Consider the following 25,055-nt stretch of genomic DNA (forward strand, 5'->3'; position numbering starts at 1 on the left):
CGCCGCACGTGGAAGCTGCGTCGACTCGGCGTCTGTTCCGAGCAACCAAAAGCACTGTCATACGCTGGCGGACTACTTTGCGCGGTAACACGTGGGCAGCAACTACGCATCCGTAGTTTTCCCTTCGTAGCCACAGAAAGTTGCCCGCCATGAAGTATAGGTAATTTAGATAGTAAGCAAATGCTTACTGCAAGGCGTTCTATACAGCGGCGACTGCAACGCATATGGCGTGGCCGTGCGAGTCCTGTCTCGAATACGATCTACGATGCGGACGGTGTAGGCTTTAAGGCGCACCGAGGGCCGATAGCGTCGTGTGCGCTATAGAGAGAGAGAGAGAGAGGGCTCTTTATTAGAAAAACAGAGAATTTTGCCGGCGCGTATGCAACCGCTGGTATGCTACTCTGTATAGGGATGGGGAATGGGACTAAAAGATTCCAGAGGAGAGTGGGGAAAAAATGGCTGTGGCTTAGCTAAGGTTAAAGCCAGGATGCGAAGCATACTAGCCTTTATTTTAGTTGTTGAACCAATGTTTAGCCTGGTGAACTGCTGTTGCTTGGCTATATTTGGTTCGGCTAGACGAAGAAACAACTCATGCAGGCTAGCGCACGAGCTGAGACCCGGCTATGTAGCTACGCGGCCGCAAGCGAGCGCACGAGTTGAGCCTCCACTTTTGCAGCTGTTATGACGTCATATGGTAGTTACGCGGCCGCGCGCGGCGCAGCAAGGAAGAGCGTGGTTGTGCGGCTAGTATGCTTCGCATAAAAAGACGATATGTGTGCGTTATAGCAAATACGATTGTGCGTCCCCCACTTTCACGAAGTGAAACGTCACTGGCGGTGCTCCGAGGAGGCACATGACGTCACAAGGCGCACCTCGCCGCGGATATTCCTTTCTCTCTCTCGCTCCCTAGTTACTACTGCGCATGCGCCACTGGTAGCACCGAGCCACAGGTGTTCCGCCACCGCCGGTTGGCATGACGTCACATCGCGTTCCTCGTCGTTGCGCTCGCCTCCGTTCGCTTCGCCAGCTGCGTCGCATGCCTGATAACATGTTGGAGGATTGAAAAGGAGAGCTCGCGTGCGCCGCAACCACAGTTGAGGCGGCAGTATGGACGGCGTCAATTCTGATAAGCAGGAGGAGGCCGGGAATCGACATCGCAACGAGATGAAGAGGAAACGAATCGCCCAGGAAACAGACGAACAGTGCGCCGAACGACTGGCTAAACGCCGCAACATAGCTAGACAACCAGACTAACCTGGACTTGCAATCAAGATTAACCAAGGCTAACCATGCTATCCCTTAGCTTTCGCTACGTATATCCTGGCATAGCCGAGCTAAGGCACTGTCAATTTTCTTGTTATACTTTTTCCGATATGGGCAGCTTTTTATTGGCTGCACAACCTTTTGCGCAGTAAGTTTGACTGACCCCCCGAACGAAAGTCTCGCAATACTTGCGAGGACCCGTAATGACTCATGCCTACCTTTTGAGTCTGAACCACCAAGTCGCTGGGTAGACGCACCGTGGGTACGGCGTTCATAGCGTCCTCGATGTGGTCGCGAGTTCGTTACAGCAGCACAGGGCGAGAAATCTAGAAGAAGCGAGACGTAACCGGTTCAACACGTCCCATTGTTGCAGTCGCTGGAAAGAGCCAGTTGTAGAAAGCTCTTAAACGGACGTAAACTAAAGAGAAACGCTAAAAACCAGCCTAGGCTGACAGATTATTATTTCTAAACTTAGTTTTCGTTAATTTCGCGATAACAGTAGGTCGGTTATTAGAAGAGAAAATAAAGGTCAAAGGTTCGTTATTTGTGCTTCGCGCCAAACACCCCGCATCGCCGGTAAACGTCAGTGTGACGTCACGGATTTCGAAGTACCTTCTCCGTACTTCATCCGGCTTAGTAAAGGTTCTCAAAACTTGCTACGTTCACTCTGCGGTTCTCTTACAGTGCAATATGTAGTCAATCTTCACTGACAAAAATTAACTATAAGCCAGAGCAGACGCCGTTAAAATTTCTGACGTCACGTCGAGCAAGTGCAGAAACTTCACGACAGTGTTTTCACCCGTCCTCCGTCTTTCTTGTCTTTTATTACCCGTTCTTCTGGCTTATCAAGCGTTTAGTTACAGTAACAGTGGCTTTTCTTTTTGTATTGCAGAAGCGTAATTTACTAATGCGCAACTATAACTTCTTTCTTGCCCCTCCCCCCTTCTTTCTTCTTAAGAACCAGGCGTTCAGGAGAACCAGGAGTTCAGTGGCTTGAACTCAAAAGTCACCGATTGATCAAGAAGGACAAAATCTGTGCAACTCTTTTTTTCTTCTTTTTATTTTTATCTTTTTATTCATTTTGTATTATTGTTGTTCGGACAGTGTCCTGCTATATAGACAAGAACGTTAGCCCTGCCGAAGACGACGTACCCTCGTCGAAGCGTTAGTCCCAGCGACATTCCTTGTTCGACGACTTAAGAAGTTTGCAGGGATTCTAGGCACTATAGTATGGAAGAGGCCTTTGCCCTGCAGTGGGCGTAACTAGGCTGATGATGATGAATCACTTCAGGACCGTTTCGTTGACGTATCGCAGACAGACTATGCGAACAGCGCTAAGTCTCCGTATTCGTTATGCGGTTGTTATTTTAAATAGTGACCGCTACGCGAGTGCGGCAGTAAATCGATAAGCTGATTAATTGCTGCAAGCATTCATTTCATATCTCACTGGTACCATCACTCACTTGATTCAATTATTTCATCTTGAGAAAATTTACAAAGTTAGATTCTGGGATTTTACGCCCCAAAACCACGATCTGATTACGAGGCACGCCGAAGTGAGGAACACCGGTATAATTTTGACCACCTGTGGTTCTTTAACTTCATCAACGTGCACCAAATGTACGGCACACAGGCGTTTTCCCAATAACCTCGAGAAGAGGCCGAAGACATATCTGCTGCCGACAGTTCCAGTATCATAATCAATCAATCACTCAATGATGGAGGCAGATGTGCTCACTAAACTTAACTGTCGCGGGCCTGGTAAGTGGACTCGTCACGTAAGAACTACCTTAGTGCTTGGCTGGCGAAAAAATGGTTAACCTTCAGGGGAACCTTTACCTACGTGGGAATTTAGCGCCCCACAGCGGTACGGAGGAGGACAATCGAGCGACATCAAACGCTCTGTGGTCTGCTCAAGCTGACACACAGATTGACACATTTAATGAGGCACGCGTCTTGTCACGTCATTTCTAAGTTGCAGAAACTCAATCACAAGCTTCACGCTCGTAAAATATGACCATATTTAGCAAGTATGAAGATTGGGAATTATATTTCGGGTAACTTGGGTATATGATATTTTTAATTCCACACTGAAGTTGTCATATTATGTACAGACCTGGAGGAACAGACGTGCTACGTGACGTCATGACAGGGAGAAAATTTTGCTCAGGTTGCATCAATGGGGCTAGGTATGAAAGACGTTGCTTATATAATAGTAATAATAATAACCATCATATTAATTAATTAATTAATAATAATAATAATAATAATAATAATAATAATAATAATAATAATAATAAGACCGACAAAGAAGCTTGAGAACAAGTTAACGACCACGCAAAGAGCGATGGAACAAATAATGCTAGGCATAACTTTAGCAGACTGAAAGAGAGCGGTTTGGATCAGAGAGCAAACAGGTATAGACGATATTCTAATTGACATTAAGGAAAAAAATGGCGCCAGGTCATGCAATGCGCAGACTAGATAACCGTTGGGCCATTAGGGTGACAGAATGGGTACCAAGAGAAGGGAAGCGCAGTAAAGGACGGCAGAAAACTGGGTGTTGCGAGGAAATTAGGACATTTGCGGGTGCTAGTTGGAATTGGTTAGCGCAGGACAGGGGTGATTGGAGATCGCAGGGAGAGGCCTTCGTCCGGCAATGGACATAAAATAGGCTGATGACGACGATAATGAATAAGAAGGATGCTGCGCTAGATTAGACTACACTATAGTCGCAACAGCAGCGATCGGAGGTACCGTAGAGTTACGGAGCGAGCCAGTGTGTAATGACGTCACGACGCATTCGCTGGTTTGTGGAAACAAGTATTAAACATTTTAAGCCTCTCTAGCAATTGCCAATATCTTTTTTTTCTTTTTTTAAGGTTTAGAGGGATTCGGCATTCACTTAACGCAAAAAAAAAAAAGCTCGGGTTCTTAGGTGCCAGAACTACGATATTATACGAGGCACGCTGTTTAAAGGGGGACTGCGGATTAACTTTGACCATGTGGTGTTCCTTTACGTGCTCCTAAATCTAAGAACAAGGGCACACTTGCATATTCTGCCCCAGGCACGTACCCAGGATTTTTTTTCGGGGGGGCCCACCACCTCCATCATCATCATCATCATCATCATCATCATCATCATCATCATAACCAGCCTGTTTTATGTCCACTGCAGGACGAAGGCCTCTCCCTGCGATCTCCAATTAACCCTGTCCTGCGCCAACCGATTCCATCTAGCGCCCGCGAATTTCCTAATTTCATCGCTCCACCTGGTGTTTTGTCGTCCTCGATTGCGTTTCCCTTCTCTTGGTACCCATTTTGTAACCCTTATGGTCCAACGGTTATCTAACCGGCGCTATACATGACCTGCCCAGCTACATTTTTTCCTCTTGATGTCAATTAGAATGTCGTCTATACCCGTTCGCTCTCTGATCCAAACCACTCTCTTTCTCTCTTAACGTTATGCCTAGCAATCTTCGTTCGATCGCTCTTTGCGTGGTCCTTAACTTGTTCTCAAGTCTCTGCCCCAACCCGCCGTGGTTGCTCAGTGGCTATGGTGTTGGGCTGCTGAGCACGAGGTGGCGGGATCGAATCCCGGCCACGGCGGCCGCATTTCGATGGGGGCGAAATGCGAAAACACCCGTGTGCTTAGATTTAGGTGCACGTTAAAGAACCCCAGGTGGTCAAAATTTCCGGAGTCCTCCACTACGGCGTGCCTCATAATCAGAAAGTGGTTTTGGCACGTAAAACCCCAAATATTATTATTATTAAGTCTCTGCCCCATATGCAGTGGCAAAATGCACTGGGAAATGCACTGGCAAATGCATGGGCACTGGACATATTGCACTGGCAAAATGCACTGATTGCACACCTTACTTTTCAATAATAATGGTAAGCTTCCAGTCAGGAGTTGGTAATGTCTGCCGTATGCGATCCAACCTATTTTTATTCTTCTGTGAATTTCCTTCTCATGATAAGGGTTCCCTCTAATTAATTGACCTAGGTAAACGTACTCCTTAAAAGTCTAGTGGCCGACTGACCATCCTGATCTCTTGTTCCTTTGCCCGGCTAATTATCATTATCTTCATCTTCTGCATAATAATATTCAACCCCACTCTTACACTCTCTCTGTTAAGGTCTCCAATCATTTGTTGTAACTCGTCTGCATTGTTGTTGAATAGAACAATGTCATCGGCAAACCAAAGGTTGCTGAGATATTTGCCGTTGATCTTTACTCCTAAGCCTTCCCAGTTTAATAGCTAGAATTCTTCTAAGCACGTAGAAAATAGCTTTGGAGAAATTGTGTCTCCCTGTCTGACCCCTTTCTCTATAGGTATCTCCCTGCTTTTCTTGTGTAGAATTAAGGTAGCTGTAGATCGATATTCTAACGCGAAAGACGAGTCAGTAAGACGAGAAGCTATTTACAGGTTATATTCACAACGGTTGATGCACTGACCGGTCAGATTCACAGCGCGAGCCCAGTTCGTTCTTCCTCCTCTTTTCTGGAATGATGGCGCCCACGCGCCTCGTTCAAACAAACAAATACCTCACGCATGTAGCAATATTTTCCAAGCTTTTTACGTAAGCGTTCTGTTCTCCTTGATAACGTAGTGCCTCTACGATTGCTGGTATCTCTGCTGAATCAAATGCCTTTTTCGCAATCTCTATAAGCCACATAGAGAGGCTTATTGTACTCTGCAGATTTCGCGATAACCTGATTGATGACATGGATGTGATCCATTGTAAAGTATCTCTTCCTGAAGCCAGCCTGTTCCCTTGGTTGACAAAATCCAGTGTCAACCTTATTCTATTGAAGATTATTTTGGTAAATATTTTACATAATACTGGGAGCAAGTTTTTGGTCCCATAATTGTTCAATTCTTTAACGTCTCCTTTTTTTGTGAATTAGTATGTCTGCATTCTTCCAGTTTTCTGGGACCCTTGCAGTCGATAGACACTTCGTATAAAGAGCCGCCAGTTTTCCAAGCATTATGTCTCCTCCATCTTTGATTAAATCGACTGTTATCCCACCTTATCATCCCGCTCTTCATCGTTTCATGTCTTGCAGGGCCCTTCTGACCTCATCGCTAGTTATAGGAGAGTTTCTGTATCCTGTTCATTACTGTTTCTATGTAAACTATCGAGACTCCTCTGGGTACTGTATACAGGTCAGCTTAGAATTTTTCCGCTGCGTTTACTGTATCTTCGAGATTGCTGATGATATTATCCTTCTTATCTTTTAGTGCATACATCATGGTTTGTCCTATGCCAGGTTTCTTTTTTACTGATTTCAGGCTGCGTTCATTTTTTACGGCTTCTTCCGTCTTTGTCATGTTATAGTTTCGAAAATCAGTTATTTTCGCCTTGTTGATCAGTTTTGACAGTTCCGCGAATTGCGTAATGCTGTGCGGCCGCCAGTGCCATACAACCACGTAGAGCGGTGGACTCTGCGATTCTAGACGTACTGCGCTCACCGCGAAAGGTTAGAAAAACACCCACATAAGCACAGCAGAGAAGTGGCTACGTGAGGCAGTTCGACCGATAACTGTAGAAGCGTCATTCAAAACAATTGTTCTCCACTTCCGGCGGCGTTTTTTCTCTATTTCCTTTTTAAATAAAAAGATGTTGATCCATAAATAGTCTCATAAACATCGGTTAACTTTTTTATTATTCGCTTTTGCTTGCAGTTTGGTTGTCGCCTTGGCTCTCTCCCTTAGTAGATCGCTTAATTTCTCAACTTCTTGCGATTTTTGTTTCCAGTTGCGAATTTTGCAGGAAAAGTGCTATACAGTTAGGGAAAAACATACGAGGTAACGGGCGACAGTCATCTTGCTTATGGGTTTAAGGGTTATTGCAGGGTTCCATGATGGACGCTCTTTCACATTATTTTATTTCCCACCTTAGCTAACCCTTGTCACGTGTATATGGTTCCGGACATCTGCCAGCGTCGCGGCGAGCCGTAACTCAAGGAAATAATGAAGCAAAGGGATAAGTTAAACGAAATTGGCGTTTTCTCCAGCCGCAACTCGTTCCATGAGAGTGCAGGCCAGCTGAGTAACAGCCGCATCCCTCTCCTGGTCCCAGGATCAGCCTAAACAAAGAAGGTTGAACTAACAAAAGCAACAGCTATGCGCGTGGCGGTTGAATAGATGGTGACAACTGAACGCATCTCGCGTTAATCACGCGGGTGCGGAATCTACGAGAAAACTGTCCTTCACATTACAAGAGATGGCGATAACTACCGCCATCTAAAAGGAGTGAAAAGGGCAGCATAATGCTGACCGATGATCAGCTGCGAAGTCTCAACATTGATCTGGTGGCGCTTTAGGAATGTGTGAGGAGTGGTGGCGTGGGTGGGGAGGGGGGGGGGTTATGCCACTTTATTTCGGGGGAGGGGGCCCGGGCCCCCCCGGGCCCCCCCCTGGGTACGTGCCTGTTCTGCCCCCCTCTCCGTCAACATGCGGCCTTGTGGCGCCACCTCGAGCCCAGTCGCGCAATGCGTCTCGGTTAACTGAAGACGTTTAATTAATATGCCAATTTTCTAAACTTAAAAACGCTTTGACAGATGCGGTGGCCAGAATCGCTACGACTGCCCACGCCACGATGTTTCGCAGTCGTAAACCATGGTGTTTAATAATGTTTCTTTATTTAGACAAAGTAATTATTCAGCGTTCGCGACAAACACTTGTGGAGAAGATTTGACGGCCCAAGTAATTAATCTGTTATAAGCTATCACTACACAATTCAATCTTTTAGATCTCTCGGGCGTATATGTATTGTCCAGAAACGACAATCGTAATTAAAATTTAAATTCAGTTACGGGGTTTTACGTACCGAAAGCACGATCCAATTATGAGGCACGCCGTAGTGGCAACATCTAAGTACACGGGTGTTTTTGCTTTTCGCCCCCATCGAAACGCTGCCACCGTGGCTGGGATTTGATCCCGCGACCTCGTGCTTAGCAGCGACGACGACAATGGTAATCTCTATCTTGCGTGCATTTACTTTATTTAGCACACGGGGCGTTTACACGAACCGAACAGAAACGGGTCGAGTCGGCTTTTCTGGTGGAATCGGCCTGTCGAGTTCACGTAAAGGCTAACCGGTAGGGTCGAACGAGCGTCAGGTCGAGTTGAGCCAGCTCGACATGCGTGGAGTAGGTTGACCCAGCCAGGCCCGTTTGCTGCGCGCCGGACGGACCGGGCCAGATAGCGCTAAGATTTTCGAGGGATCAGTGACGTCAGCGTTGTACGCGCCGGCAGATAACAGGACAAGGCAAAGACAACCCCTGTGGAGCGCACCCTCATTGTCGCGATAAGAGCCATTAAACAGAGCTGTTGCAGTCGGAGGCGGGAAGTTCGAATGCGTTGTTCAGACCCATCGGAGGCGAGTTCCCGTAAATGCGGCCACTTCGGGCTCGGTCAGCCCGATTTCTGATTCGACCCAAAGTTTTTCCACAATAACGCTTTTCCATCCATCCGCTCCCGTCGGGTTCATGTAAATTTAGCCACTCGGGCCCGCACGTACGCTACTGATATACGCGTATGCAGTTCGTGGCTTGGAAAATGTGCGGAGCAATGGTTATGGTTAGTTACTAGATAAGCGTCAAAGCTTGCAGACATTTCTGGGAGTGTTACTTCCTCGGTTTGCTCTAAAATGCAACATTTTACGCAAATAGAGCGGTCGCCTATGTTATCATTTCAGTGTGTAATATGCGTTTTTGATGATCAGCTTTACAGACTTCAAGCCTTCTTTTCGGTTAAGCCACCTTCCTAAAAGCTCTAATGTATTTTTTCGAAAAGCTGCGTTACTCTCAACGAAGTTCTAGATTAGACACTGTGCCAAAATGGAACCGCCTACACTGTACAACATATATGTTGCAGACACACAACACTGCATGTAACAGCTTCATTATCACAACCACACTGCAGATGAAGCACATTAGCAAGCATCGTACGCGCCAATTGTAAGCTTTGTAACTTGAGTGATAAAAACTGATGATTGTGCGAGGTGAACGCCTCTTGAAAAGCGTGGAACGAGTGAGAGCCAAGCCGCAGAACGCCTTTAGCCGAGCAGTTTGAATACAAGTCCATGTCGTCTGCAAAAATCCAGAAGCAGACGACACAGCGGTCCGAGGCGTTGCCCTGGTGCTGTTGTCCGCCAGAAAAGCGCGGCATTTGACCTGTTCTTGCTTTATTATTCTTTTGTTCTTCAATATATGTGCCATTTCTCACCGTCACCGTGCACTAAATTTTCCAAAGGCTACGCTTTCACTAAACTGCAAAACAAATAGCGGCTTTACCGCTGGCATCGAAGCAGTTTTGGCGGGAGAGTGAGTACGTTCCATACAAATCACCACTGAACCTATATTTGATTTAAAACGAGTAACTCTGCATAAGAGTATATGCCACGTCGTAGAGCGTGCTTGCATGCTGAAACCAACACTATTAGAGTATTTTAGTGAAAAACTGAAAGGGAACATGCATCGGAAAATTTTGTCTTTCGAGTCATCGTGCGTGTAAATTTGCAGGGCGTCTCTCGCTAACTGCCTATCCGTAAAGAAAACTCGTCGCAGGGTCCAGTCAGTGAATCACTGCATGCAGCCTTCTCCGTTGCAACTTACGCAAAACAATCATTCAAGAAACAAAATAGAAACTTGCCGGCATCGCCCTCCATCGTGCAAAAGACAGCGACGAAAACGTAATTCGCGCTGCCACTGCGCCATCTACTAACAACAGTTTAAACTTTTAGTAATGGTGGCCTACAAAACTATAGTTTTTGCTAAAGTTAGACAATCACCTAAACGTGCGTTTACTGAGTTGTTATTGCCAAAATTTTAGTTACTATTTTGCTAAAATAAAATACAGTATGTTGCTTGGTCTTTAGTATTATGTAATATATTTGGTTCTATCAAGTGTTTACAAAATGGGCTCAACGTCGTCACTATCATCAACAATATATCGACTCTAGCGCCGCTTAGTGCCTAGCCATTTCTCGCTGTGCGCACCTCTCGTTTCGAAATTACGACTGAAGGGTGGCGTTGGAATCTGACACATTACGCGCATTAACCCAGACCATCAACAAATCATCGCCTATCATGTGAACCACGGCGCCGATCATGACTAAACACGAACCTCCACGCGCCAACCTCCAACCGGTCAGCCGATGCTGCGCGCCGACTTGCACCAACAGTTCGGACAATACGAGCGGCGTGTCTTTTTTCCGATTCCCCAAAGACGAAGAGAGGTAAGACGCCGTTATATATATCGTCTCCTTGCATAGCGTGCGTCAGAGATCGGATGCCCAGCAGTCTGTCTACTTCGTTGCGGCACTTTCTGCAGCGTCGTCGACGCGGTTAGCGCACTTTTCGCGCCTACTTCGCAAACCGAAATCGCACTGCAAAAGTAGGTTCTGGTTTTGTCTTCGCTAAGCCTAACGTCGCGCCTTTTCAAGGCCTGCTGCGTTTACGGTTTCATTTTCGGTGTCACGCGTAAGATGTGGCGCCGAAGTGCGACGCGTCTACGTAGATTCCTTCATCGATGCGTGCCGTGCGGCTTTGGAAACGCGAGCTCGCCTTCCTGTTGTGGACTTGGGGCTCCCGCTTTTCTTTTTTATTTGCACGAACGCGTTCCTCAGCGTTGCGGAGAGGCGTGCAGATGCGTTCACGGCAACGCGCGTCTCTGTTTGCGGGATCTCGCCATTAATCTTATCAAAGCGTGGCTTTCACTTCCCTTTGCTTGACGTCGGAAAGAAAAAAAGAAAGACACGCAGCCGTCATTCAACCAGAGTTATCTAATACACCTGCTGCAGCGGTGAATATATCCATTCACGTATTGCGTTGCGTCTTGCCCCTTCTCGTCACTGTGATTTTGGCGTTTCGCATATGTCGGCTTGCACTGCGGTGTACGGCACCCCGTCTCATTGCTCGGCCCTGAGGGTCAAGATCCTTCATTCAACTGTTCGCTGACTACGCGATTGAAGTCGTGGCGACGTAACCTGTTGATCTTTCAAAACGCTGTGAACGCACTTCTTATCGAGGTTGCATCGGTGCGATGCGAAACTGGAACTATGGTTTAAATATTTCCACGAGCGCATGCGCGAGCAGTCGGAAGCTGTTGGCAGCCGAGCAAAAGTTGAGTTGTGGCTGCTTTGAAATCGCTTTCTCGGCAGCTGCTAGGTAAATGCTGATGACCGTACTTTATGTGCTGGCAAACGTGTTCATGCGGAATTCGAACGTGCCTTATCCCGTTCGTTTCACACCTAGTTTTACTAAGATCGAGCTGCACATCTTCATTAGGTTTTTCTTAATTGTGAAAATTAGAATTGTCATATGACGCGAGAAACTTAAAAAAAATAGAAACTAACCGAGCACAGTGCAATTATGGATACAAACACCTAATTTCGGGAATGTAAAAAAAAAAAAAGAAGTCTCATGTGTTTAGACAAACCCGAGCATCATAATTATACTGGAATGCCTGATCAAACTTCCTTTTGCATGGTATCTGATCATGATACAACTCCAGAGTAGTTGCTGTTATGACTGCACGTGAACTATCCTCTGACACAATTTAGTTGCCACTACAGCTGTTCCACAATAAAATGCCTGCTCTACATTAAATTGAGTTGCACTTGCTTAACGTATACTAAATTAGTGTACAGGAAAGAAAAAAGATTTTTTTTAATATCATGTGAATAAATACCTCAAAACACAATAATGCACAATACATAAAAATTTGTAGTTGGAAAGTGTATTCGGTGCATTAACCTTATGCCCAAAAGCACTGTTGGTGTCAACTTTGTTTAACTGGCCTGACAAAAACTAAGGTACGGTTTGGAGCATTCCTTTTTTTTTTCTTCTTCTTGAGTGGAAAATGGAATACGGGCAGTTACCGGGTGGCAAGCAGAAACTGTCCATGTGGGATATACCAATCTTACTAAATGTCATGCTGCCACACATAAAGCTCTTATACTGGGAACTTCACTAGCGCTGCAGTCTGTTGAAACTGATGTCTACTACCAGTTGGGGATTGGTTAACAAGCCAGCATTACAGGCAAAATTTCTTTCACCTGGAGCAACTTATTGCCACGTGTTTTCTTGTCAACGCCATTGCCTTCAGGCATGAACTGGTTAACATCTATATCAGTTTGTACTTTTTAATGACCACTAAGTGCTGATTAGATGTGTAGCAGTAATTTTACCCATCATGATTACTCTGTGGTTATGCGGCATTCTTCTGCTGAATGAGAGGTCACGGGTTCAAGCAGTGAAATTCGCAGACGCTCGTTTAACAAGCACACCTGCCAAGTCTCCTGAATTTTTCATACAGTTTACGAATTTGGGATCGTTCTACAAGCTTTATGAAAATTTCATCAAGTTTTCTGAAAAATAAATTCTGTTTGTGAAGAAAGCTTCTCTCACCGGTCTCTGACTATGCCCTTGAAAATCTTCTGATTGACAAAGGATTCCAGATGAGTACCTGCTTCAAGCAAACAATTCCTGAAGCAGGGAAAATCGGCAACAGCAAGGTTGCTGAAAAAGTGGCTGCAATCTGAGAACAGTGTGTTGTTTGTCAGTTTGTGCTGCTCCAGATTAGCTGCGGCTCATGTGCTGCTTTCAAAGGTGATTCATTGTCAGTAAGTGCATAGGTGTCCTACAGGAGGCTTGCGCTCAAGGCAAAATTAAAAAAAAAAAGACTTCATCTCCCTTCCATCTCTCCTTCCAGTGCTGCATCCGTGGTATTTTTCTGAATATTAAAGTTCACAAGTTGGCAGGTGTAAATAAGCTGTGGGAGCATGGTGAAGAAATCCAGGTGGTCAAAATTTAATTGAAAGCCCCTTGCTACAGTATATCTCGTAGTCTGTGCATTGCATGACGATGTTCAAACCCCCAATTTAATTTTGACAACAGCTTATGCTTAGACGTAATAGTGCAAGACTAATAAGACCAGTGTCTGCAGGCTTTCTTGCAAACGTTGAGTCCTTCACCTGCTTCTGCTCGCACGAGACCACATGAGTGCCAAGAGATTGGAAGGTACAGGTTAGATTGGGCACCATGCATGGATAGATGACGTTCGATTAATAGGGCAAAGTAAAGCTATGCAGGTGCCATGGTCTTGATGGATCGTTCTAATGGATATTGACGCGATGCTCATTGCTCGAGTGAGTGATCACACTGTGCATTACATAACAAAAATGTGGCAGCGTCTTCAGAAGTGATCAACCAAGAATACTTCCCTGAGTCAAGCGTGATGTACAGAGCACATAATTGGTAGCCTCTGGATTAACAAGTTAAGTGCCAAGGCAAGAAAAAAGAAAGCAGTTCAGTATGGCAGGGGACCATGTCAGGTGATATAGAAAAGAAAATTTGCAGGCTTAGATCCTGTTTGGTGGGCATGGGCAGAGCTGAATGGAAATTTCCTGGAGACTCTTTTGTCATGCAGTCGACTAAATCGTCTGAAAATGATAATGGCAAGGATGTCAGTAACAAAGCTTGAAAATTACTGCTGCCTGATTGCATTTCTTCCTTCCATGCATAAAGTTTTCTACAAAAATTACTAGATGGAACTCTGGTGCTAGTATCTATAGAAGCAACAAGTGTCATGGTTCAGCCAGGAGGGAACAATGTGTAGTGTATAGATTTGCCTAAACTTTGTCCTTCTGGCTGCAAATGGGCTTGTGACTCTGCACACTGGTCATTTTCAACAAGACATTTAGTTATAAATGCAATACTTCACAATTATTGCGCCTGTTATGTTAGAAAACTATGATTGCTTGGGAAATTTAGAAAGAAAAAACATGAAAAATGATGACACAAGAATATACGAAGCCGTGAGCATGAAGACTAGGCAAATCCATACATTACTGGCCTTTGCTCCCACGGCGACATAACACTTGCAGTGCTGGAGTTCCCGCTAACATTTTTTTTTGTAGGAAACTGTGTTCTTTATTGGCATCTGTGCTAGCTTCGATGCCTGATTTCAATTTCACTTCAACGCCGTGTAGATGCAGAAAGTGGGTGGCCAACTGCGGACGGCTCGACTTGCGAGACAAGCCAGCCGAGAAGCTGTTCGCCAACTACCGGCTGTGCTCAACCCATTTTACAAAGCAGAACTTCAGCAGCACCTACCGCAACCAGCTAGTGTGGAACGCGGTCCCCACTCTGTTTAAGCACGGAGACCAAGTTGTGTCCAAGGGCGCCAACAAGCAGAAGTTGCTGCCTAATAAAAGCCAGAGTAAGCCAGTTCTAGCCATTTGCATGCTATGCATGGCAAAAACCTTGGCATACTGGGTGTGGTGGTAGAATTAATGTAGATAATGTTGCGCGTCGCACGACTTTCACGTCAAAATGGCAAGCTTTGCTGAGTTGGTGGTTGAAGGAACAGTGACATGGCATTATTGACTTCGCCCATTTTTGTGTCATATGGTCCCCTTTGCAGTCTTTGACTTTGGGACCCTCGTCTGTATATTGTATCTTACCAACTCATTGTATTTAAAGAATAATAAAGTGAAACTAAAATGAAGGTCCTGGAACTTGAAACTCCAGAAGAAATACTGGCATGACCAGAGTGCCCTAAATAAAGTACAAACATTTTTGTTCCATCTATGAGGAGGTGTATGTCCCTTGAAGTCATGACACAGAAGGTGTCGGTGAAAGTGTCTATATTTAGCTATGAGCACAGAAGGGGGTCACATGGGGTCAGGACATCGTGAAGTTGTTGCAATCACTCCAGCTCGCTCTGTTGTCTGCCATGCTGCTACTCATTGTGTTAGCAGCATAACAGACCAAATTAATGCGCTGGAGCGAGTGCGAAAATGTTGCGATGTCCAGCTTCCTGTGTGACCACCATCTGTGTCATGACGTCGTGACACGTACACTTCCCAGGAAACAAAACTGAAAGTCACTTTTAGAAAACTTATTATAGTAAATTATTTAGGGTGCTCTGAGGCTTACCAGTACCTTTCGTAACGTTATTAGGTCCAGGGCCTTCCTTAAATGAGGGAAACAAAAATGTAATTTCAGTATTTCTTTGACATTGTCAAAATAGAACAGCGCAAGGAGAACAGAAGGGTGCTAGAATATGGCAACACAGCACTTTCAACACACACACACACATACACACACGCATATATATAATGCCTCCATACTGCATGCTGCAAGTTGCTGCTGGCATCTTTGCTTGATGAGGTGACGATAAAGGGCATGTCGCACTTCAACACAGTTGTCTTTGCATTAACTGAAAATGTAACGGAGTTGTGTCTAAGACAGTGTCGACAACTTCTGGTGTATAGCACTAAGGGTATAGTACTACACTCAACAAAATGTTTGCACCCTTCGAGGTTCTATCTTGTCTCCAAACAATAATCGTCATCCACCTTGCATGCCTTTTCTTTCTTTAATGCTGTGTATCCAGTACTTCTAGGTCACAAGCACCATGTGTCTTTATCAGTGTGACATAACTTTCTTGACAGAAAAGTAGCTAGTGCAGAGTTTTTGAGAACAGAAACTCAAGCGTGACAAATGACGATTTTGCTTGGGGACAAGATACACCCCAAAGGGTGCAAAATTTTTTTTCTAGAGAGTTACTCCCTTGACTAACCCTTGTTTTTAAGCTTGAAATGAGTTTGAATTGTTCGCTCACAAGTTTCTAGAAAAACGAGAGTGCTTTGACTTTGTAATATTGCTTATCTGGTTCGAAGCCTAAAGTTGTTTTCCAGTCCAGTAATTATGTCATGAAAAAACAAGGAAAAATGAGCGTTTGAAAAGTGGCTTAGGTACGAGTAAATGTGATGCTTATTCAAGTGTCATGTCGTTTTTTTTTTCTTACAGAAAAGTTTCGGCGTTTCTTTGGCTTTGCAAGTAAGCGTCGGACGTCGGTTCAACGACGGGCAAACCCTGTCGTACAAACAACGGCCGCCAGCCCTCAGAAGGTGGCTGTCAAGCAGAGGCCTGCTTCAAGTACTTCTGTTCAAGAGGCATGTATACTTTGTTCAGCGCAGTGTTTGACGGAAACCTGTCCAGCAAGGAGGGAATGTAATTGGAGTAAAGATATACGCTTGTCAAATAAATTAAGATATAATACAGTCCGAACTATTTTATATACACATATTGGTACATGCTGGTGTCGGCTAGAAACATTTTAATTTACTTCGTCACATGTTCGTTGTACCAAAGTTCCACATTTCAGGGCCCATACAGGTCCCCTGTTCACATGTGCCTTGAAGCCTGCCCTGCCTACCCACTGCTCAGCTGGCACCTGCTAGTCTTACTTCTGTGCGATGCTAGGCTCCCATAGATGGCGCCACTATGCTTTCACCACAGAGTTTCTGACAACACTCACTAGAGGGAACTGTGGTGCTAGTTATATATGGGAGCTGCAAGCATGGCAATTCAGCTAGCATGTGAATGATGGTCAATGAACGCATTTGCCTAAGTTTTATCCTTCTGGCTTCAAATGGCTTTGCGACTTTGCAAATGTATCATTTTCAGCAAAATACTACCTTATATTGACATTACGCATGATGAGTGCACAACCACAAATGCTTGAAAGCTTACAAAGATTAAGCATAATGAGCAACTTCACACAAACATTTGAAGCCATAAGCATGAATGTTAGGCAGATCCATGTACTGACCATCATTGTAGTAGCAATTGAAAGCTCACAGCAGTAGAGTTTCTTTCAGTAATTTTGTAAGAAATTTTGTGGCTGTCGTAGCTTTCGGTTTTCTTTTGACGGGGTACACACGCTGCGTGCATTTGCTGATGGGTGACGAGCACATTTCATCCAGAAACGCATAATGGAGCAGCATTGATATAAAGCGAAGGACGGCTTGGAATGCTAGTGCACACTTGCTTGCGCATGCAAAGTGGGGGAAGCATCAATGTACAGCGACGAGGGAGCAGCAGGATATGTCCATGTCATCCACAGGTGCAAACAAGTTATCTGAGAAATACTTCATTCAGTTCAGTTTGGTGTGGAATATGTGTGTGAGACTCTGGTTTCAGTTACCCACATGTGCTGTGTTGGAGCACTACAAAAGCACTTTGAGCAGCATTGTTCCCAATGCAAACGCATCCCACTTTATTGTGTGCTTTGTGAGCAAATTGTCTCTAAATAGGAACAGGGTTCCTCGTGTTCACCAACAAAAGCTTTGCTTAAATTAATTGCCACAGTGCATGGAGTCTATAGTGTAGCGGGCCAATCCAAGACAATCCAGAAGCCAGCAGCGATCCAAGGCAAAACTAAAAAATAAGAGAATGAAGACAGCATCGTTTCGGGAATCATGGTGGTATTCATGGCCTCCCTTTGTCCATAGCATTGAGCACAAAGTCAAACACAACAGAGTTCACACAATATCTTTTTCTTGCCAATACATACAGTTGAACCTTGACATAAGAAACATGGATACTTACAAATTATCCGATAAAACCAAGTGAAACTGTAATGTTTCCTGCCATTATAAGCATGTAATAATTACAGGCTTATGACGAAGGTGTTTTTGTGTCAGATTCGAATGCATTATAATGATATTTCACTGAAGTGCTCTGCGTGCAGTGGTGCTCTTAACACTCTGCAAGGTTGTTATGGTTATCGTTCTCAATGCCTTTTGTTTGCACCTGCTTTTGTAGGAAACCCTCGGCGAGCAGCGAGTAGCTGAAGTGGAAGACCCGCCTCGTTTTCCCGACCACATCGAGGACCACATGTATGCCGTTCCCACGGTGCACCTTCCTGACGACTTGGCTCAGAAGGTAGGCTGGTGCAAGCGAGGCGATATAGGTTCTTGCAACTTCTGTGAGACTTTCGGTTGCTGGTTAGCCAACCTTACCACACCTAAAGCTGCGCTAATAAGAAAGAAAATACTGTTTTGTTGTGCCATAGCATAAAGCACAGTTGACCACCACATATTTAACTTTGATGGGACTGGCAAGATTGATCGAATTATCTCATGGGTCATATTAAAGAAGGGACAGAAAAAATGACCAGCTGCACCACTTGTTCATATGGCATTGTTTGTTTCGTTTGATTTTTTCTTACAAGCCTCTGAATCTAACACGCACTAAGTTTTTTGGGGCTCAAAGTAGAAAACTAATGTAGCAATGATATTAGATATCCTAAACAAAGTGGAAATCTAACATGCACCATATTTATTTAACAAGGAAAGTGTAGCATTTTCCAATTCTGGCAATTGTAAAAAGATGCATCCAGTGAAGTTTACCTTTACAGAATAGAAATTTATTCACACTTGAAGGGCCTCTCACCAGGCCTGGCCATTTTAAGCTGACAAGTGCAGAGTATACAATGCATCATAATGATTGTGTCTGCAAAGCATTACGTCACTGCGTGCTGCAGAAAGATCTGAAATTTCAGACTGAGCGCCGTTTTCCCTTCTCGCGGCCGCCACGCTCCAAGCCGGAGGATGACATGCGCGTTCTAGTGCCCCTAAGTACAGTCGCCGACAGATTTTCCGGACTCCGAAAATTTGGACATGCCCGATTATTCGGTCAGCTTCGCGGCACCGCCATTCTCCCCATAGACCATAATGTATAACAACTGCCGAAAGTTCGGACACCTTGCAACCCCTCGTCTGATTTTTCGGACACTCCTTGAGCCAACTCGGTCGAGAGCACCATGCACCGACTCTGACCCGTGCATGGTTCGACTTGCTGAACGCCATTTTTATTTTGAACGGAGCTTCCTTGCTGCCCCACGTAGTGGCGCTACTGGAAATCCCCGCTCATCATCGTTTCTGCTTGGTTAGATAGAGTGGCTCTGCAGCAGTTCCGGTTTCAGCTTAGCAAGCCATGTCAAGACAATCCAGCAGCTGATTTGTTTCTTCGCGCAAGACGCTGCGAGCAGGTTTTTCGTTTGTGCGACTGGTGTCGGCACCGTGGTGTTTGCTTTGTGTGCTGTGTCTAGGTTTCGGTGATCCAACGCGGCATACGTAAACATCGCGTCAAGGGTCTAATGGCGCCGACAGTGCCGGCGCAGACTGCGCTGGGGAATGCCGGCAAGCGGCTGCCAGGAGCCCCAAGACTTGTCGCCTTCCGATGTGCTCCCTACTGACGCGGGAAATGTTCTGCCGAGACCTGCGCAGTGGTTGCATTGCGATTCCGGACACCGTCTCATTTTACAGTTTCATAGGTGCTGACACTGCTGTATTGACATGCGCAGAACTTGACGACGGCAAGATCATTCGTGAGGTTTTTGCTGCACCGCCGGACGATGACCGAGTCGGAAGATGACGCACCATGTGCTATGCTGCCGTGGCTAGCGGAGCGTGTACAAACAGTGACTGTGCTTTCAGCCGCTAATAGTGACCGTACGATCCTCTCCGAGATTCAGGCTTATCTGATAGCGCGTAAACGGAACAGCGTGCAACGGAGCATTCACGATTTCTTCCAAGCCTACTGCCGAGCCCGAATAAGTGCGTGGAAATAAAGGATTTCATTATTTTTTCTTAATCTGCTTTTTCGGACACCTGTTTATTCGGACATTTTCGCAGTCCCCGTGAGGTCCGAATAAACGGTCGGCGACTGTACACCTGTTTGCACTGCGATGTTGCTTGTGGTGACACGTGACTGCATGAATTATTTGAGCCAACACCTGTTATTTGTATAATATGTTGCTAGAATAGATGAATTAAAGCTTAGAGAAATAGTAAAACACACAAACCGAATGTCTGCATGTTTTTGTTTTACTTCGCACCGCAGCAGGAGAGATGTACTTCCGTTTCATCTGCTTATTCTTACGTCGTGCGCGCAGACACCAAAATTGTGTTATTTTCTACTGTGTTCCAGCACGAAATCATGCTCTGTGATCCGCTTGTTTTTGCCTCAGTGTTCGTGTAGCACAGAGATATACCGCTATTAAGGTGTCCTTGTACACAGCTTGCAAAATCGTGTGCTGCTCGAAACAAGACAGTTGAACAGCTCGCACGCGACGTCGTCAGCGGAAGTGCACTGTAGGGCAAAAAAGCGAGGGGAAAAAAAGAAAGATGGAGGCTAGGCCCGTGACGTATATATCGCGCGATCCATGAGGTCTGGTATGGGAGAACGCAGGGAAGGAATTTTGCTTGCGGAGGCCAGACGGGGCGAGTGGAGAAAGCGTCAGTGTTTGCGGTGAAGCTCGCCTCCTGAAATCATGGGTTTGCAACACTGAACTATTTATATCTCGTCAATTAACGAGCCGATCTGAAATTTTTTGGCGGCAGAACCCTCCCTAGAGGACATGTAACAACTTCCAGCATATAACCAAAATTTGCTATGGGGCCTGATGAGGGGCCCTTTAATGTCCATTTTCATCACTGTCTAATGGCACTTTATCATTGTTTTGTGGGCCACAGCATGTCATCCTTCGCATTGTCAATTGTGCATTGATATACCGCACTTATAGAACTCCACAACTGTCGCAAACATGGAATGAAATAATAGACAAAAGAGGCACTTCCAACTTTTGCTGTTGCTGTCTTTTACCATAGTTTGTGCAGATCCTTAATACAGTCCACTTTCGTTAATTCGAACCTGAAGTGGTCAACGAAACTGGTCGAATTAAACAAAAGACACAAAAAATGCCAAAAGACGCCATCGATTCATTTGACTTTAATGTTAGCTTAGCCACAATGCAATTGTATTATGTGGTGAAGCATATTAAGCGGGGGTGAGGGGGGGCGCCGTGATCGTCACGGGACATAGTTTGTGTGCCTTAATGTACACATGCACCATCTCCAGCCACAGCACGAGCACCGAGATGCCTAATAAGTTTACTGGTAGGCAGTGGCGTAGCAACAGGGGGGGCCGGGGGGCCATGGGCCCCAGGTGCACGGGGCGAGTAGTGGGGGGGGGAGGTGTCATATACGTCTGAAACACCTGAAAATTGGCGATATCCTCGCCTTCCTCGACTACACCCGGGGAGTGGGGGGGGTGACAGAAGAGCTAAGGGCCCCGGGTGCCGGACGACCTAGCTACGCCACTGCTGGTAGGCCTTCAGAGTTTCAAATAGACCCCTACTCTTTGTTGGCTTTAAGTGTCCCCTCAACCTTCCCAGCTTTTTCATCTTACTACTTTCCTTTTTGCTAGCTTCCCCAAAACACAAATGGTTTTTCTCCACTTCTCGGTGCATAGCACATGTGTGCACGTGTAATTATAGAATATGTACTAGGCTCCGTTAACGATCTCGTAGATATGAGACGCACGTGGCAGGCGAAATGAGGGCTCAAATCGTCACAGCAATGTCAGAAACAGCTGTGAAGGACTACCAGTAAGCTTATTAGACATCTAGGTACTATGGTGACTGTAGATGGCACATGCGCGCCTCTATAATTAAGAAATGCGTGCCATGTCCCACGACAGTGTCCCCTTTCCATTCTTGGTATGCCTCACCGCAGTAAATTGCACATGCTTCTCAACATAACACTGCTACATTCTGGCAACGCTGACCAATGAAGTTCAAATTATCCAGTGAAAGGCAATATTAAGACCGAAATAACTGAACTTGGGGCCCATAGAAATACAGTGCTGTCCACTTATAACAATATCCAGAAGAACGAAAAATCCAATCGTTATAACTGATCATTGTTATATCTGGACTGCCATAAAAAAAGAAAAACTGACGAACATACTTTTGTAGCTGTGAAACCAAATTTACCACTTGCACAAAAAAATTGACGTTGCAAAAAGTAGACTGTGAAAAATGAAAGGTTTAGTTATACCTCCAAAGAGCGTACCAAGCGTTAGGCATGCTGAAATAGTTGGGAATCCGGACTTGCTTTTGCAGGAGTTTCAGGTTCAAAACTGTGGTGTTCAGCTGCTGTGCGAACACTAGCGGCAATGATTTAGTTTGCACGAAATAAACGAGCGACTCGGATCGACGACAGTGCACTTCATGTGAACATCGGGGTCGGTGTAAAGACAGGTCATTGTCAATCTTGTCGCCCCATCATACAACACCACCGTCTGTCACGACAACGATCGCCCCGTCAGAGATCTCTCCACCTAACGAGACAGCACTATCTGCACTCAGAAACTCCCCCATTGCAGCACGACCTGTTTCACTGTCAGTAGCGACGTGCTCCTAGAGCTCGGTAATGTTAGCGGCTTCCTCCGTATTGGTTTCACTATCATGGGGGGCTTCATTCTGGCGCACCAAGCCCACCATTGATTGGCATGGCCTCTGGTTGCAGCCTTCATGTTCGCTGCACCCCTGTGCGACCTCGTACTTCTTTGAGCCTTGCAAAATTTGCAGCTTCGTCTCAAGTGATAGAACATTCCACTTTGTCTGCGCTGTCTTCTATCAACCGGCCTGTCCGCTGTGCTTCCACGGCGCATTTCCGCGCTTGCTGAGAAGGGGGAAAGGGGTGGGTGCCGCTTCGCTTCTCGCATTTTTTGTTGCTCTCTTCACACATATCTCGATTGTTGGCAACGTGAGGTGGCTGGCGCCATCTTGTGGCGTGCTCCTCCAACTAGTGATGCTGTGTGTAGCCTTCGCAATTGGCTCATGGGCAGGACTCATTGCGCGTCTAATAATGGCAGATATGCATTCGCATAACCAAACGTATCGCCCGTCTCAGCGTCGTTTGTTTAACGGGAACTTGGGAATGCAAATTTCATGATTATTCTACATAGAAAACGCCGTTCAGAAGGAAAAAAAATTTCTTGTCATATCCGATATGTGGTCAATAACATGTCATTATATAGGTCTTTTTTTCTCATAGTCCAAATGTATAAGTTGACTTTCTCAAGTCGTCTCATAGTTATAACCGATATATCGTTATGTGGTATTGCTATAAGTGGAGCACGCTGCACGTAGGCGTTGGGCGGGACCTTTGGTCGGGATCAAATTAACTGAAAAGTCGAATTAAATGGATTAGAATTTACGGAAGTCAGCTGTACAGTCTAACCTCAATATAACAAACTTGGATATAACGAATTATTGCATATAACAAAGTAACTGAAATCTTTCTCGCTGATACTGGTAGGTAATGGATACGTGCATATGACAAATATTGGAAATAACGAGGATTTTTTCATGTCAGGAGGGACTTTGTTATAGCAAAATTCAACTGTGTAACAAAACTGATTTCCCCGATGCACTGTCAGAAAAAAGAGTAGCGGCATTGCTTTGCTGAAATAACCTTGTGTTCACACACTTCATCAGACATCTGCTGCATCACCGAGGTTCACAAGCTTCAAGTTTGACCCCGAGGACCAGAATCGTATCGTGATGAACGTCGTGGATGCCGAGGTTCGTGAGTATAGCGTCTCAGCCGCATCTTGGCAGGTGCCCATTAGTGTGCATTGGCATCGGGGATCTGTTGACAAGGCTGAAGTCGAGTGATGACAAGACTGGTGCTTTGAGTGATACTGAGCACTGATTTTACTTTTGCACAGTTAAACCTCAATATAACGAAGTAGGTAAAACAGGCAATTTGCTTCGTTATATCGAAATTTTGTTCTATTGAAATTCGACCTAGTATACAAATAAGTACAGTCGCCAGTCGGTTTTTCTTACGCTGAAAGGGGCTGGTGAATTTTTTTATTATCGGGCGGTTGAAAGCAAATTTGAATGAAAAAACGAATTCATTTTGATGAATTTGGGAGTCGGCGATAGATGATACGGATTTGTGCCACGTGCGTCGACAATATCTTCACATTGGTGGTATGAATTAGGTGAAGTCAGCCACGCTTTCGTGTGCACTTAACCCATGCGGCTGATAGTGCCGCCCGAACTGGGAGCAAATGCTATGTCTGCCTTTCACTACAATGGGTCACCGAAACTTGAGATTACGCAACCTTCAATACTAAATGCACTGAAAGACGGCTTACATGATGCCATGCCATCTCGGCACGCCTGCTCTTTGCACTTGCGGCAGATTACCTCTGAAGCAAGGTGCACAGATGCGTATGCACTCAGCCGCACTTTTGATGACTTTCATGCACAGCTACGGACGAAGCGTGCTCCAACTTACCCCCGCCCCTAGCGCACGCTTGATCGCGTTAGCATGAGCTCGCTTCCCTTTCTCTTTCCCTTTGCATGCGTGGGAAGGTGGCACTTGTGAAGCCACCATCTTTCTTGTCTCAACCTCACACACTTTCACTCCACCTAAAGCACAAAGTATGTGGGATGTGATAGAATCTTATCACACTTGGACTTTATTTGGAACATGATGCAGCTCTGCTTGACCGATATATTTAGTTCTTATTGTAGCTCTTATATATCTAGCTCTTACATATATCTTGACCGATATATGTCTCTTGTTGCACTGCCTGCAATTTGAGAGGTGAGTTTGCAAGCAGCTGCTTGTAATTCAATCATTTGACCATTTGGGTCTGCAGAAGTTTTCATTTATTTTCTCACCATTCTTCTGTGGCGGAAGCAAAATTTCATTATGTTGAAGTTGTAAATACACGTTGTTCTATGGACAATAGGCTATGAAATGTTAAATACTTTATGTCGAGAATTTTGTTATATTGAAGTTCTTTATATCAAAGTTTAACTGTATATGGTGCAGTATTCACTGTGGCCTTGTAGTGTGTAGGGCAGATAATCGATGGTCTATTAGCTGCCTAATGATTGCCAAGAGAAGGGAAGCGTAGTAGAAGATGGCAGAGAAGTAGCTGATGTGATGAAATTAGGAAAGTTGCAGGTATGGGGAGAGGGGGGGGGGATGTCAGGTGACGCAAGACAGGGGAGATTGAAGATCGCTGGGAGGGTCCTTCATCATGCAGAAAACATAATTAGGATGATAATGACAATCACTCTGGGGACTTTGTAGCCACAGGGCAACACGCCCCA

At 45.3% G+C, this 25,055-nt stretch overlaps 1 protein-coding gene and 2 long non-coding RNA genes across 4 annotated transcripts in view; 1 reads left to right on the top strand and 2 right to left on the bottom strand.

Annotated features, from left to right (window-relative positions):
* LOC139052853 (uncharacterized) overlaps positions 1–9,988 on the bottom strand; it is a 155,737-nt gene extending 145,749 nt beyond the window's left edge. Inside the window, exons 1-2 of the long non-coding RNA XR_011510087.1 lie at positions 9,927–9,988; positions 1,482–1,639 (exon numbers count right to left, since the gene is read on the bottom strand). This is a non-coding gene — a long non-coding RNA (uncharacterized lncRNA). The remainder of the gene's footprint in view (positions 1–1,481; positions 1,640–9,926) is intronic.
* Positions 9,989–10,239: 251 nt separating this feature from the next.
* Positions 10,240–25,055, top strand: part of LOC139052851 (uncharacterized) — a 30,862-nt gene continuing 16,046 nt past the window's right edge. Inside the window, exons 1-5 of one of the 2 annotated variants that reach the window (XM_070530003.1) lie at positions 10,240–10,512; positions 14,269–14,498; positions 16,094–16,239; positions 17,894–18,013; positions 23,418–23,504. In XM_070530003.1, the coding sequence (XP_070386104.1) occupies positions 10,385–10,512; positions 14,269–14,498; positions 16,094–16,239; positions 17,894–18,013; positions 23,418–23,504 (711 nt within the window). In that variant the 5' untranslated portion in view covers positions 10,240–10,384. The remainder of the gene's footprint in view (positions 10,513–14,268; positions 14,499–16,093; positions 16,240–17,893; positions 18,014–23,417; positions 23,505–25,055) is intronic. The other variant, XM_070530004.1, reaches the window with a different exon arrangement.
* LOC139052854 (uncharacterized) overlaps positions 17,965–25,055 on the bottom strand; it is a 105,467-nt gene continuing 98,376 nt past the window's right edge. The window contains exon 3 of the long non-coding RNA XR_011510088.1: positions 17,965–18,101. This is a non-coding gene — a long non-coding RNA (uncharacterized lncRNA). The remainder of the gene's footprint in view (positions 18,102–25,055) is intronic.

Source organism: Dermacentor albipictus, unplaced genomic scaffold (genome assembly GCF_038994185.2).
Source record: "Dermacentor albipictus isolate Rhodes 1998 colony unplaced genomic scaffold, USDA_Dalb.pri_finalv2 scaffold_40, whole genome shotgun sequence".
Classification (NCBI taxonomy): domain Eukaryota; kingdom Metazoa; phylum Arthropoda; class Arachnida; order Ixodida; family Ixodidae; genus Dermacentor; species Dermacentor albipictus.